The sequence below is a fragment of the Eumetopias jubatus genome, unplaced genomic scaffold (assembly GCF_037043125.1).
Source record: "Eumetopias jubatus isolate StellerSeaLion01/CBP00866 unplaced genomic scaffold, mEumJub1_p1.0 scaffold_8, whole genome shotgun sequence".
Lineage (NCBI taxonomy): Eukaryota > Metazoa > Chordata > Mammalia > Carnivora > Otariidae > Eumetopias > Eumetopias jubatus.
The window spans coordinates 3,631,986-3,648,168 of NW_028274814.1; the positions used below are offsets into that span (position 1 = coordinate 3,631,986).

At 42.3% G+C, this 16,183-nt stretch overlaps 1 protein-coding gene across 4 annotated transcripts in view; it reads left to right on the top strand.

Annotated features, from left to right (window-relative positions):
- NRP1 (neuropilin 1) overlaps nt 1-14,298 on the top strand; it is a 136,385-nt gene extending 122,087 nt beyond the window's left edge. For 2 of the 4 annotated variants that reach the window (XM_028120882.2, XM_028120884.2), the window contains exons 13-17: nt 1,986-2,123; nt 6,013-6,287; nt 6,778-6,874; nt 9,240-9,290; nt 11,404-14,298. In XM_028120882.2, coding sequence (XP_027976683.1) covers nt 1,986-2,123; nt 6,013-6,287; nt 6,778-6,874; nt 9,240-9,290; nt 11,404-11,693 — 851 coding nt within the window. In that variant the 3' untranslated portion in view covers nt 11,694-14,298. The remainder of the gene's footprint in view (nt 1-1,985; nt 2,124-6,012; nt 6,288-6,777; nt 6,875-9,239; nt 9,291-11,403) is intronic. The other 2 variants (XM_028120885.2, XM_028120883.2) reach the window with 1 other exon arrangement.
- Nucleotides 14,299-16,183: the final 1,885 nt, after the last annotated feature.

Here is a 16,183-nt window from a genome sequence, read left to right on the forward strand (position 1 = left end):
TATACGATAAATTTAATCTATTAGCCAGAAATACAAGCAGAAATGTTTATGCTGTAATGGCTGGCTGCCCTCCTGCATGTGCACATCTTACAAACTACATTTTAAGGAGGAAACCCAAAACCACACACATATTAACATTTTCCAATATTAACACTTTCTAACAGGAGATTATGCAACAGTACATTCCAGGTTCGTGGGTGCTGACATCCAAGGTTGCTCAACCATTCAGTCACTGTTCAATTGACTGTAGTTCATCTGCATAATTCAATCTTGCTGCTCAAAAGTGTGGTAAATTTTGGAAGAGAGTTTCTCATACTTTAAGAAGCCCTATTTCATGGTTACGATAAACAAGACATGAAATATATCTCTCCGGTGACACCATAGCTGTGAAATACAGCCCTTCTGCACTCACCGAAAGTACGCGCCTTAGACACATCATGGGGCTTGCTAGAGTGACTTTCCCAAACTAGCTCTGAGCGCCCTTTGGGAGGTCTTATTGTCACCAGAAGGGGGAATCCATCCTGCTCCATTTTGACAATGCATATGGTGCATTCCTTCCAAAACTCTACATTAGCATTTGCAAAGGATTCCTTGGAAACGAAACATGCAAAGTAAGTCATCCTTATCTATTCAATGAATCTTCCCATAAAAATCCTGACTGCCATTGTTAAAGCGGGGGAGGGGGCCATGGCGGCGACCAGGCTCCCAGAAGAACGCAAGCAAGCCCTGTCGTGTTAAACACGGACAAAGTTAAAGAAAAGATCAAAACAAGATCGGATCTCAGCCTGACCCTAATACAGTGTACGATACTATACTTCCCTTATTGTACACACGAATGGTTTTGAGACATGTTCAAGATCAACTGGCAAGATGCCCTAGGCACCTTTCTCTCCGTTTCAATGCTGCCATCTTGTGGACTACCTAAACTCAATGAGAAGCAGTGACCTCCCTTCATTAGAGAAAACAGCTGCTTTGTGTGTTTAATTTTATATGGGGAGAGGAGGAGGACTGACTGAAGCATGAGAATTTTATCTTTAAGATTATTTTAATTATTAGCTTCAGATTACCAGAAACAAATTCCAAGCCACATGATTTCATTTCTTTCATACTTAAAAAGTTAAGCTATTTCTTAAAAAAAAAAGGGGGGGGAGTGAAAAATAAAGCTATAGAGGCTTAAAAAGACGACAGTCGAATAGCACCTTGCAGAACGCACAAGACAGATCATTCCTGAGAATCCATTCATATTTTCTTTTCAAATTGAAAGGAAACATTTTTTTGAACTTTTAAGTGGACAGCTCTTTAAAAATGCTTTGGCTCTATGTGAACTTGCATGGAGGTTTTAATTTACATGCAAATTTTAAAATTCACTAAAAAAGCAGAAACTTACACTTGAAATTAATTGACCTGATACAAAGCACACTAAATAACCTTAAGAAAAGCTTCAGAGATTTGACATAAAAACCTGAAGTGTTACCCAGTGTGCTAAGAATACAGATAGCCTCCAGAATGAGACATCCAGCCAAGTCACATTTCTTCACTTTTGAGGTTCACAGGTCAATCTGTACTTAAGATTCTTCTCATTGGTGGATAACAATGTATATGATTCATTCTCAAGAACAGAATATCTTTCATATTAAATATCATGGGCATAGGGAGAATGTTATAGATGTAATACATCTGCCTTGGAAAGTAACCTTCCTGGAAATTTTATGTAAAACCAATTTGACAGGCAGTCCATAATCTTTTTAAAGCTGGATAAAAAAAAAAAAAAATCCGAAACGTGACTTTGCAAACATTTTGACATCTCCATGCAGTCTTTTGTGTTTCCTGGTAATCCTGGGTTTTGAGGCTTTCCCAGAATTTTCAAACAGACTTTAAGTTATATAAATCGTGCCTTTTGTGAGCAAATTAAGGGCCTTTCTGACCTAAATGATTAAATTTGTCTTTCTCTGCTTGTCTCTATTTTTCCTTTCCACCCACTGAAGAGTTTCCAACATATGGTTTTAACTGTGAATTTGGCTGGGGTTCTCACAAGACATTCTGTCACTGGGAACACGACAATCACGTGCAGCTCAAGTGGAGTGTGTTGACCAGCAAAACCGGACCCATTCAGGATCACACAGGTAACGGAGAGTTCACTGCGGCCTCATTGCTTTAAATTAGAGAGGGTGTTATTGTGGAGGGTTTCTGGGGTCTGTGAGATTAGGGGTGTTAGAAAACACTCCCGAGCATTCACTTCGTGCTTTCATTTCCTGGAATTACCAAGATCCCCTTTCCTAGAAGAGGTGCTCCGACGCCTGGTAGCAGAGAGCGCCTGATTAAATCTGGCAACTGATTGCCTCTTGGAAAAATAGCAAACTGGCAAAGATGTGTGAATAAGTACCTGTTTTATACTTTTCCCGAACCGTTTTCCTGGAAATTTCAAATACATTCAAAAGCAGAGAAGGCTTAGTGACATGAACCCTGTATGCATATAACCCAGCTTCAACAAGCACCGAGTCACAGGACTCTTACTTTATCTCTAGCACCCCTGACTCTGGATTATTTTGAAGCAAATCTGGGCATAGGTCATCTCATTTATTTTGCAGCTAAAGAACCAGTAAGTGAGCCTCCTGCTCGCTCTCTCTTGAGCCTTGAAGTTGAAGTGGAACAAGTTGGGGTGGGATTCTTATTCATTTGAGGAAGATTGTAAATCTGGCCCATTTTTTTCTGAGCAGGTGGAAACCTCACCCCATCCTGCCCCGCCTCCTGTCTTACTTTCCTGCTGGGATTAATTAGTGGCAGAGGGATGGGCTGGGGGTCACTGGGGGCTGACTGCCACTCCAGTGAACTCTTTATCCACTGCCATCCTGCCTTCCCCTTAGTCATTTTGTCATCCAGCTTCAGGTGCCGCATGAAGATCCGGCGGTTGTCCTTACAACGCCCACACATACACACGCTCCCACACACTCACCACGAACACTCAGCCGACCGACGTCTCCCTGACGCAATGAAACTTAAGGGACTATTTGCTCAAGAGGCAGCTTCCCAAATGATACACTAGAGGGCCATTTGCTGATGCTGAGAAACCTCATTAAACAAAATTCCCCCATGCTGGGGCTTTGGATGAGTGGGTCAGTGGGCCAATGGGTGGGCAGAGGGCACTTCATGCCTTTCCCATTTTGTCATTACTTTTTTTCTCCCAGTGAATATAACCATTAAGTAGGTTGAATTGGCCTCCTTCCACCACAGCTACCTCTTTGCCTAATGAGAATGACAAGGAAATTGGATAAAATTGGACTCCTTCAATTCTGAGACACTTTCAATTGAATCTTAAGACAAGCAGTTTTAGAAAACTTAAAATACTTTGACTGTAAATGGCACTGTACATATAAATGGCATCAAATTAACCAAATGCAATTAGCTGAAATGAAGGCAGTAATGGTGGAAAAATTGATGCAAAGTGAAGCAAAATGACTCAGTAGGATCTGACATTCAAAGGAGGTTAAAAGCTATGTTAGCCAGAGACAAAAGCTAAAAGGCTTGCAGAAGTAAAGTGCTAATTGAGAAAATGAAGACAGAGTTCCTGACCCAAAACTGTGATAAAACCCCTGAAAGGAAAAATATCAACCCTTTATGCGTTGGAGTATCAGAAAAGGGGGGCTTGTCTTAGAGTAACAGCTGAGAAGTGTGATTCCTTCAGAAGGATTTGTCTCTTTTGTTCTCCCAGACACCCAAATTTACTTTGCTGTGGTGCCAGGTCTGCTCTGACGGGAAAAAGCCTCCTACAGCCCTGGAAACACAAGCATTTGCCGAGAGAGGGGGAGTGAGCCCGACATCTGAAAGGCAGGAACTTGTTAACAAAAAAAAAAAAAGTAGATGAAAAGAGCAGCCCACATGCACACAGACGGACATTAGACGATATTCTGCAATTTGCAAATCAGGAGATTTCTTTAAATTAACACAATCTAGGTAAAATATCCTGCTGTTCAATTTGGAATTTATTGGAAGGAATCCCACTTGGTTTTCTGCATTTGACTTCTAAGAGGGAGGCGATGTACCTCCTTACAGAGAATTCCTGAAACCCAGCATCTTCCCTGGTTTGTCGAACAAGTGTTATTTGAGGAGCCCTATTACTTGGTAGATGCTGCACCAGGCACTGGAGATGCGAGAATAAAGGAGGGGGGCTCTGCCCTGAGGAGCTCACGGTCTCCTTGCACAAGGCGGGAGATGATTACCACGCAGGGGGTGAGGGGGCCCCAGGTGGAGGTGAGCGGCGATGGGAGAGATAACATGGGGGCTCAGAGAAAGCAGTCCTGTCCCAGAGAGTCTGGGCTAGGATTGGCATGTGCAGGCACGGAGGAGAGCTCGCAGGTGGTGTGGGGGGACAGGCTTCTCTGTGAGGCCGTTAGCTATATGGCAGGGGTGCCCCGTAAAGGAGTGTGGCTAGGCTAACGGTCTTGAGGAGCCACTGAGAAGCTTCGAGCAGAGCAGTGACATGAGCATGTTTTTAAAAGACCACAGAGGTGTCAGGGCAGAGGCCAGGAGAGATTTCCCAGGCAGCCTTCCTCCCTCTACCCAGGTCCAGGTTTCTCCTCCTTTCTCCCACTTGTTCTCTGACGAGCCAGAATAAACGTCATGGGCTCCAATCGATGCGCCCCCCTCTCTGCAGCATCTCCAACTTCAGTATTTTTCCCTAAGAATGGGGATATGGGGCACAGAGGCAAGACGGGTGCCTTTTTCACCTGTCCCTCTTGGGGGACTGAGACCCAACTCGCCTCAGTGAGATGGTGCTGTCACACAGTTAGGGAACCACCACTTGGTAAAGTAGTGGGAGAAAGCAAACCCCAAGAGTGACTGGGTCCACGTGGGCACAGGGGGCGCTCCGTAAAGACCGCGTCAAACATGCCGCCAGAGTTGTGAGTTTTATTTCCACCCTCCTTTTATTATTCCACCCCTTGCTTAAGAGGGTTTTGGTGCAATGTCGTGTAAGCAGCCAGGTGAGTGAGGGAAGCAAGTTGCCTGCTGACACACCCACTTCTCCCGGGAAACTGTGGACACGGGCAAGAAGACACAAGAATGTGCCCACATGTGCACGGGGAAAAAGTATCTCACAAACATGCAAAGCCCTTGGGCAGCAAACAAAACATCCCGCTGCTCACTGAGGCCCGAGCATCAGATTCACACTTACATCAGGTGAGGCCTTAGAGTAGGTATTTCTATTTGCAGAGCAAACAGTGAAACATGAGTTGTGTATGTAGACCAGGTGGTGGCAGGAGGAAATGTTCCCACTGGGGGTAATTAAAAGCAAAGCCAAGAGTAAGTCCTTGCAGCTCGCAAGTATCTCCGTTGCCAAAATGGCACGTTCTAATAAGCCTCAAAAATGCAACCTTGCCTCTCCTTGAAGCAAAAGCCCACATCAAACAGAAGTGGGGCTTGCAGCTGAGATTCAAACTCTCAGGTGCGTGTAAGGAATTTATAAGCCATAAAAATAAACTAGGGAAAAATCATCTGAATTTGTGGGGAAAAAGATTACTAGATGATTTGGAAACACAGCAACTTTATTACTATCAAGCAGTTATAGTAACCAGAGTATCATCACCCAGCTCAAACAATAAATAAGAAACATCTAAATTATTCCATGTCATGTCAGTGTTCATATCTGTGCTGCTGAAACTGTTTTAAAGTCGCCTGAAAATAGGTCTTCCCTCTGCTTTCAACGGGCTTCCAACGAGGCAAAGGCCAATGGGAGGTGTCGTCCATGGCCACGTGACAATGCCTTCCAAATCCCGGGTGCCCGAATTAGTACTGCTTCACAGCCCTCTGCCCATCAAACACCCACTCACAGAGGCTTGGCGCACAGCCTTAAGTGCCAAAAAGGTTCCCCCAAAACCGCACATGCTTCCCTTTCCACCGCATATTTGGGTTCTTGGTGCTCCGCCCTGGAGAGAAGGTTCAAGTCATGGAATTTAAAAGAAGAGATGGAGGAGTCATGAATGTGGCCACTGTCCCTAACCTGGTTTTTTGTCACAGCAGGTGATGGCAACTTCATCTATTCCCAGGCGGATGAAAACCAGAAGGGCAAAGTGGCTCGTCTGGTGAGCCCCGTGGTTTATTCCCAGAACTCCGCCCACTGCATGACCTTCTGGTATCACATGTCTGGTTCGCACGTGGGCACGCTGCGGGTCAAGCTGCACTACCAGAAGCCAGAGGAGTATGATCAGCTGGTCTGGATGGCCATCGGGCACCAAGGAGACCACTGGAAGGAAGGGCGGGTCCTGCTCCACAAGTCTCTGAAACTTTATCAGGTGTGATGTCCTCCCTGGGTAGGAGGACAGCTCCTTCAGGGAATGGGGATGGTATTTTGGAAATTATGTAAATGAGATGCGGGAATTATTCCAACAATTATTTCAGGTGTTTCCCAAACCTGGGATTTTGCCTCAGCGATGATCCTCCCAGTTGCATATTTCAGTCTCTAAGTTTACAGGAATAGAACCATTTTGCTGTGAAAGAGGGGAGAATACTACTTTATAATCTATTTCTGGGCTGTCACAATGAACATTCCTTTTTATTCGCTGCTCCCCTCAGTTTTAAATTTTGAATTATAAAAAGAGAGTGTTAGGAGAAGTTTTATGCCATCACCAGGCAGTTAATATAGATTGATGAGCAAAGCCCGTGCTTCGGTGAAATCTCATGAATTTAATTTACATGCCATAGATTGAACTGAACAAGCATTTGTAAACACTGCTACTCGGGACTGAACATTTCAATACTGTGAAAATGATCTTATCTTGTTAGGTGATTTTTGAAGGCGAAATCGGAAAAGGAAATCTTGGTGGGATTGCAGTGGATGACATTAGTATTAACAACCACATTTCCCAAGAGGACTGTGCAAGTGAGTATGAACTGTTGTACAAACCAGGACACGCTTGCCCAGAGCATGAAGATTTTCATGCAAGGGTCTTTGTCTTGCTCATTTAGACCTAGAATTTCAATATGGGCACATCATATGAAACGCATATTTTGCTGCAACAGGGCATAAAACGAGGTCGGTTTACCTTTAATTACCCCATTCCCTAACCTCATTCATTTAGTGTCTGCTTGGTACCTGCAAAACCACATAAATAATGTGGAATCCAAAAATCATAGCTAAAAAGAAAGACTCACCAAAAAAAGAAAGAAAGAAAGAAAGGAAAAGAAAGAAAGAAAGAAAGAGAGAGAGAGAGAAAGAAAGAAAAAGAAAAGAAAGAAAGAAAGAAAAAAGAAGACTCACAGCTCACAGGCTATATATATATATATATATATACCATGCCAAAACATTTTGATCAAAAGTGGAAAACTCAGACATCTGGATAATTCCAGATATCTGGGTGTATAAACAAAACAGCAGGCCTTCGAAAAATTTGAGCACAGTGAACTTAATTAAGATTACATTGTTCATGAATCATAGAAGCCATAATTCTTTGCTTTATTACAAATAAGTAGATGTTTCTGACCCTAAAAGTAGAAATGACTCAAAAGAATAAGTGAAATTTTGAGACCTTGCCTACTACTACAGAGTTTACGGGTTTGTATTGGCCTGGTATATGGATGAAAGTTGACGTCGAAAACCAATGCGTATTCCCTGGTTCTTGATGTATAATTATAAATAGCATTACTAATGGCAATGTAATAGCACAGTAATTAGTCTTAAGCTCCATTTGCTACACTTCAACTTTTGCTATATATCATATAATGGGATGTTAATTATAACAAAATGGAATAAGCCTATTGGGTAAATTTAAGACAAAGAAAGTCTGTTGGCTGTAATAGGTTTTTGGTCATCTCAGCAATTTACAAAGCTTTTATTATACAATATGTCAAACATATGTAATCCTAAAGTGGCAATAATTTGATATGGTCGATTAAAGAAATTGGGGGAAAAAGAGCAGTGAATAAGGATCTGCTTCTTCGTACTATGTAAGGGAATCTACTTAATGCCACACACTTAGCCAATCTTCACAGGAAATGATAAGACTTAAGATGTCGGTTGAGATTACGCTCCAGATTGCCCACGCCCAGGTCTACACTGTTGTGAAAATATGTATTTCATGTAGTTACACAGTGTATACAATGCCGCTGCTTTCCTAGCCCAAAATGAAAATGAGGTTTTTAGAATGTACGAGCAAACTCCATAAACGAAAACAAAGAAAGAAAATTTAATTCCAATTCAACAAGTTTTAGCGGACTGCATACTGTAGGCAAGGCAGCATCCAAGTGCTCCAGGGAATATATAGAGGGATAGGACAACTCGATGAGCCTTTTTCTTCTCATGGGACTGGTCCACATGGCTGTAGTTGTTGCTGGGCATTGTACTCGGAAAGTCACAACTAAAGCACCATCAAAATACTCTATGTTGCTGTCCCGATAAAAAGATGCCTCAGATAATTGTATGAGTCACCAAATATGTATCCTTGAATATTTAGCTATGGATGCTATGAAACTTCAACTATTTATTAGTTATCCACACATTTATGCAACAAATATTTTTAAGGCACCTTTTCTGTTCTGGACATTATTATAAATGTTGGGAATATAGCAGTGAATAAAGTACTTAAAACTCCCTGCTCTCTCCTCAAAACCACGTGGGCTACTGGGACTCTACTCCCAGAGATCTCATTTATTTTACTTTATTACTATAATTATTATTTTATAATTATTATTATTATTTGGGGAGGGGAGGTAAGACCTAGAACACAGTCTCTTGCCTCAAGTACTATTTGGATACTATTTAGTAATATCTATTTATACTATTTGGAAAAACAAACTATCTGTAATACTATTTGGGAAAACAAATTAGCCCTCATCAAATTTAGGAAGAAGTTCTCTACAAAAGCCCAAGATGGTAGCCCTATGCACAACCCCATTACTGTTTCCTGTTTCCGTCAGCTTTCCCCCACACTCCAGTTGCCAGAACTATTCGCTCCACTCTTTTCTTCTGAAACAAAACACTCTGCTAACAGCAGTGCTTGCTGGATTTCGATGTGACATCAGTTTCCTAGTCCTTTGATACCACCTCTCCATTGTTCTACAGTTATGTGGTGGGGTTGGATTGCACTACAGACTCCCAAGGAAATCCAGCAGAACCATTAGTCTGGCAGTGTGTGTGTGTGTGTGTGTGTGTGTGTGTGTGTGTGTGTTTGTAAGGGTTTATGTACTTTGTGTGTATTGGATTTTGTTGGCAGTTCAAATATCTCTTTCAATTTTGTTTGACTTGGCAGAACCGGCCGACCTGGATAAAAGGAACCCAGAAAATAAAATTGATGAAACAGGTAAGTTTATCTTGCTGACCAATTAAAAATTTACTATGGCTTTCATTATATTTATGAAGCAACTTTCTGGAGCTCTAGTGCACTGGTAGATCAAAGCGGTTCAAATAAAATAAATATCTCTGCCCATGGTGCTGTGCATTGGACTCTTGTCACAGAGGGCTCTCTTCTAAGCCGCCTGGAGATCTAGGGGAGCACCGGGGCCCCAGGGGAGCGTGCTCGCGCTGGCCCTGTCCTGTCTGAGCTGAAGGAGGACCTAGAGGATGACCACGTGAAACACTCTCCCTTTATATCTATGGAAATAGGAAACCAGTGAAGCCCATGACCTACCCAAAGACCGACACTGATTTTCATACAGTAATTTGAAACCATCCTAAATTCTTGTCTGGTTGATATCCTGATATGATCTTTGAGGACCAGAGTCCAATTTTTGTGATAAGCTGTTGTGTTTGATCCATCTGTGGCCCTCCTCCTCTCCATGGGAACCCTGTCTTCATCATAATGAAGACAGTGATGATGATGATGATGATGATGATGATGATGATGATGATGGTAAGGATTTATTGAGGAGTTAGTATGCCCCAAGCACTTTACAGGTGTTATCTTGCACGCTGTGTGATGCAGACTGATCCCATTTTGCAGATGAGGAGGCTGAAACCAGGAATTGCCTTCAGTAGCCCAGTTAATTGGGTGGTAGCCTTGGACTTTATACCGATTAATCTGAAAATGTGTGTTTTCCTTGACTACTTTGTGATCAAATACAGGACATTTGACCAGAGTTGGGCCCTGCCTGATGTTATTTTATTTCTAGAAGATTCCACCCCTCCCAGCCAGCACCTGTGGGTTGATGGACAGTTGCCCCAGCATCACTCACAGCTGCTGCCAGCAATTCTGTGTCCTGCCTGTCAGCATCAGCACCTGTGGCCAGTAGAAATGTGGACCCACCATAGTCAGTCTTGGACTTGATAGAGACAAATAAGTACGGCACTGTACTAAGCTGTTAATAACATTAACATGCGGCTCATTGAGCTTAGTTACGCAGCCCATACTGAGATGTAAACTTTATTAGAGGTTGTTTCAAAACAATGTTTCAAGGGAGAGAATATTAATATGCCCCAAGGCTTGTTTTCCCCTGTTTAGGGACTTGCATCTCATATTTTTAGTTTTCTTTGATTGGAATCTTTGTTGATCAGAACACCATTAAGTAAACACTATGCATGTTGTGCATTAACATTTTAGTCTCGTTTCTAGTACCACGTAATTAGGCTCAAAGCTCCCATGTTAATAATTTCTCATGTTCCACTCTAAAGAAAACATTTCCCCAGTGACTGAACTGCAGAGCAGAGTGACTGTCTCCCGTGAAACCACCAAGGCTGCAAAGATGCTGATTATTAAATGTGTTCTATTCAGCACAACACAGACACACTCTCTAGCTTTGAGCCATAACCCATTTTAAATGTCAGCAGCAAGCATCCACTTTGTTCTGGAAGATCTGTCCTTCTTGAGTGAAACCAAGGTGGACAAGGAGGGGTTGGAATCTGTTTTTCCTGGAAGATTTTACATGTGGGGGAGCAAACACGTGTGTAACCCGTGCCCGGACACACTAGAGATGGCACGACACAAAGGGCAGCTTGGAAGGTCTCCTTGGGCCTGGTTTGGGGAGCAGGCAAATGCACAGGGCAGGGTGAAATCCCCCCGCTAGCTGAATGTGTGACTAAGCATCTTGCAAAGCTTTAACGACCTGGCTGGTATCTAGCCAGGGACTATAAACACAGATTATAATCTAGTGCAGGTGGCGGGCTGCGCAGAATCTGAACTAGATTAGAACCCAGCCCTCCCTGTTTGTCCAGAATCCGTGGTTTCCGTGTGCTAAGCTATGTATCAGAATCACAGCACCTGCCATGCCTCAGTTCGCAACGAGTCAGACACAAATGTGGGTGTTTTCCGGCGATGCCGAGCCAGACCCCACTTAGAAATCCCCCACAGGCTCTTGAGAGAGGACAGGCCGATGTAGAGCATGTGATTCGCTTTTTGTCTCCTTTTTTTCCGATCTTCTGTCTGCTTTCGTCCGGTTATGTTAGTGGCGCTCACGGGGCCCATTTTGCTTCTCCCCTAGGGAGCACCCCCGGCTACGAAGGCCCAGGAGAGGGTGATGAGAACATCTCCAGGAAGCCGGGCAACGTGCTAAAGACCTTGGATCCCATCCTCATCACCATCATAGCCATGAGCGCGCTGGGTGTCCTCCTGGGCGCCGTGTGCGGGGTGGTGCTCTACTGTGCCTGTTGGCACAATGGGCTGTCAGAGAGAAACTTGTCTGCCCTGGAGAACTATAACTTCGAACTCGTGGACGGCGTGAAGTTGAAAAAAGACAAACTGAACCCACAGAGTACTTATTCGGAGGCCTGAAGGCAGACGGAGGCAAAGACGAGTCGGGGAACTGACGTGGAAGGAGAGAACTTGAGCGTGCTGGGGAACTGTTGATCTCTCTCACTGTCCAGGCTGGGAAGTGCGTTGATGACGCTGAGCCAGGCTTTTCTCAGGAGCTTCGAGGAGTATGGCCGACAGACGGGAACAAGTTAGCCGTGTTCGCAATCGGAATCATGTACAGTCAGCTTTTTTCTGTTGGTTTCATTTGAATAATCAAATGCTGGTGTTGAGACCAAGTATGAATGACTTAAGAATTCATTTCGACTCTCCCTCCCCTTCTCTCTCCTCTTCCTTTGATGGATTCTTTTCGGAAACTGTGCAAAATCCAAGATGCTGGCACCAAGTGTCTTCAGTGGGGCCCTTTTGACAGACATGCTACCTGCAGCCCAGTGCCCAGAATCTCATAGAAAAACCGCCCTTCAGTGGACTCCTGAAGCCGTACTTGTGTATAATTGCCCGCGTCGTGCGTAGGCAGAGAAGGATTAGGATGTTTTATGTGAACGTACTGTATCGCCTCAGTACCGGTATCGTGTGTCAGCTCTGTTTACAAAGCAATACCGTCAAATTTTCTTGATGTTTTCCAGTGTTGTATTAACCTCGTGCTTGTGAACTCCATACAGGAAACCGTGCCATCACCAAACACTGCTGGCAACCGCAACGACAACTCCTTGGCACTGGCTAGTCTGTGTCCTCTCAAGTGCCTTTTTGTTTGTACTGGTTCTCATTGTGTTACATTAACGACCCGCTCTGTTTCTCGCTGGTGAAAGCCCTACTCTTTAATCAAACCCTGGTGGCCCACTGACTAAGAAGAAAGTATATTTTAGTGTGAGATGTCAGCCCCCCGCCCCCGGGAGGGCAAGGGCTCCGAAGATTTGGCAATGTGGCTTAATTGCTCTGCTTTTTTCCGTAGTTCAATTTCATGTCTCTTGACCCTTTTGTATAAAGCTGCAATATTCTCTCTTATTGGTCTTTCATATGGAATGTATTTTCAAATGTAAACTTTCTCTCCTCTCTCTCTCTCTTTCTCTCTCTCTCTCCCTGTCTTTTTTCTCTCTTAGAACTTAAGCATTTGCCATTGTCCAGAAAAGAAACTTGCAGCTTTAACCTGCTGGTAATGGCAAACAATTTTGCTAGACTTTATGTTTAAAAATAAATAAATAAGGGAAATTCCTAACTTTGCCCTCCAAAGTCTAACTTTGGTTTTCTTGTTAACTGGTTAAAGTGACAGTATCTTTTTTCCTTAAGCCATTTGTCTGTCTGCTCCAATCAAAATGATCTGTGATAGAAGCATTTGCATTTAATAGAAAGAGTGATAAGCTGAGGGAAGAGGTAATACTAATTGGCTTTCACATGAGACCCAAAAGGAAAGACTGAATACAATTCTCCAAATATCCAAAAATATGAGATTTTCACATCCAAATCTACAAAATGACCCTTGCGAACCTGCTTGTTTTGCTATTGAATCAGACAAGGGAAGTAGAAGAAAGAACAGTTAATTTAAGAAAGTGACTATAAATCCTGGTGCCTGGGGTGCAGTATTTTAAGGTAAGACGGGGAAAGAAAACGAGTAGAGTCAAAACAAATCTTTAAAAACGTCCATTCAGGAGCAACCCTGAAAAAACAGAGACTTGAATGAATACATCTAGAAACTTCCAGTGGCTCACAAAGAAAAAGCCTGCCATGGGGCTGGTTAAGACTGAAGCCTCGAACAACAGCACAGAGAAGTAAATATCTTATCAGGCAGCATGTGAATTAATCCAAAGAAGGCTGTGGTTGTTTTCAGAATGTTCCTGCCAGGCCATGGCATACAGAAGAACTTTTAGATTTTCCTCCCTTCCTACGTTGCTGTGGGGTCCCGTTCAGATACTTCTGTGGGAGTCACATTTGCATCATGGATGGGTCAGTCCATTCATCTTGGTTTAATTGGATTAAGGATGCCTTTTGTTTCCAGGAAAGTATCGATCACTATGAAAAAAGAATAGATTTTTATCCCCAGAGGCATTCATTCAGTGGTTAGGATCGTACGGGGATGAAAGCACTAAGTAAGACCTGATTTTTTTTTTTTTTTTTAAGGCAACAGACTTAAAGTTGTCCTTAGCCAAGGAAAAATGATACTGCGACTTTAAATTTTAAAGTATCTTGCACTGATAAATATATTTAAAAATTATATGTTTATAAAGTTATTAATTTGTAAAGGCAGTGTTACAAAATGTTCAGTTTATATTGTTTTAGATTGTTTCGTAATTTTTAAAGGTGTAAAATAACATATTTTTTCTTTATTGAAATCTATAAGACTTTCTGTAGTAAAATGTTTTCATTTTACTGGTATATGATTGCTTCATGTTTTGTACCATCATCAAATTTTGTGCAAATTTTTTTTACAGAAATTTTTATTTTCTATGACAATATGACACTTGTAAATTGTTGTTTCAAAATGAACAGCGAAGCCTTAACTTTAAATGACATTTGTATTCTCAGACACTGAGTAGCATAAAAACCACATAGAACCGAACTGTAACTTCAATCCCAAACTATGACTACTACATTCCAAAGAGACAGTTGAATTAAACATTTTCATAAAATACCCACAGCTGATGGCTTTTATTCTATTAGCTTTGTTATTGTTAAAGAAATTGGTATTATTCCAGCACTGGATAACTGTCAAGATTTTTTAAAGTTCTTTTTGAAAAAGTATATCCTAGTAAGGAGAGAAGATTAAGAAGACATATCCTGAAAGTAGACAGTCAACCCAAACTGGACCCTGTCAGGATAAGGAATAGAGAATTTAGCCTTCTACGTGCAAAGTTTCCAACCCCAAATCTTGTGTCACATGCTCTATCGCTATTCCACTTTTTTAAATGAAATTCACAAATACCTGTTGGTGAGTTTTGTTCGTACAGAAAACAAACAATAAACTGATAGCGTTTATGTGTGTGCCGATGCTAAATGTAGGCGTAAGGCAAAGGTGAGCATGGCACTGTAACTGGCTGTTTGGTAGTTCTTGGGAAAAATTCCAATTCCATCTGGGACCAAAATAATAGTAATAATAATAATAACAACAGCAGCAGCAGCAACAACAACAAAGCAACAGATGTGTTAAGCCAAAGCATGCTGAGTAAGGCCCTTTACAAAACTTGCTCCAACAAAATTGGCCTAGGCTAAACTCTACTCTCCACAGACCAATAATTCTTTCGTTACCATTGTAGGGAAATTTGAAAGCATAGGAACTTCTTGAAAGTAAGCTGCTCTGCACAGCTCTTTGCAGTGATTCAATATTCCTGCTTCTCTCTGGACATTTTTGCCTTTTGCATCTTCCCAGATTTATCCAAGAATAGGATATTTTCCCTGTTGAGGGGATTTTCAGAACTTTCTGCTTAGAGAGAAGAGTCAGAGAGAGAGACAGAGCTGGGTAATCACTTCACTGAAGTTAAATTCTTACCTGCCTTCCAGGATGTTCCCAGAAAGCATGATGACTTGCAAGGAGTCTTACCTGGATTAATCTAGAGATGCTTTCTGAAAATTGCCAAGGGCCCTCGAGTAACACGATCTCCATTTCATTGTTTGAAAAGGCCTTAATTAAACATACATGTTTTTCACCCCTCCATCACCCCTGGTTAGCTGCTAGGCTAGGTTCTTCTTACTGGGTTAAATGAGCTACATCACTGTGTAATACTTCCCAAAGTCAGGCATTAAATGTGTCACGAGGGTTGAAACATTTAACTTAAAGCATGAAAATTATTTATTGTTCCATCTCCTGTCTTCCCTAATAACTTATTAATTGCCACTCGGGCTGAATTGCACTGGGTCTTTCTGCAAATCAAAGGGATTTTGTAACATTCCATAATGTTTCTGCTTCCCAGTGGTAATTATAGCTGTTGTATGGCATTAAAAAGCAATTCTGCTAAGAATTAGCTCTATTTCCCTAAACTACATCCACTAAGGGATCTTTACCAGCTTTTCAACTTGACGGTTGAGAAAGGGAGTGAAGGGAGCCTCAAAGTAAGTACAACCAAGCACCAAAAGCAGGCAAGATCAGACTAATAACCTTTTTTAAAAAACTATTGCAAGATGATGCAAATGGGTGCATCTTATTATCACACGCATGTAATGGGTTAGCAATACAGGTCCAGTGAACCGATCCTAACATTTTAGGAGGAAAGGAGTAAACTCCACTTCACGAGAATCTTCTATGGCCATGTCATTGTACTTCTTTTTATTGAGAGCATTCGCTATTTTCACAGCAACTCTGTCAGGAATCCAAAGTTTAGGGAGGTTGAGTGATGAGTTCAGTATGTCTCTGATCTCATCTTCCCTCCCATTGCTTCTACCACCTCCCACTGCTGCATTACCTTGCAAGGTGCTCACACAGGGCCTTGCTACTCAAAGCGGGGCCCAAGAGTCAGCATCAGTGGTGGCATCATCCAGACACCTGTCAGAACTAGAGAATCTAGGGCCGTACCCCAGACACA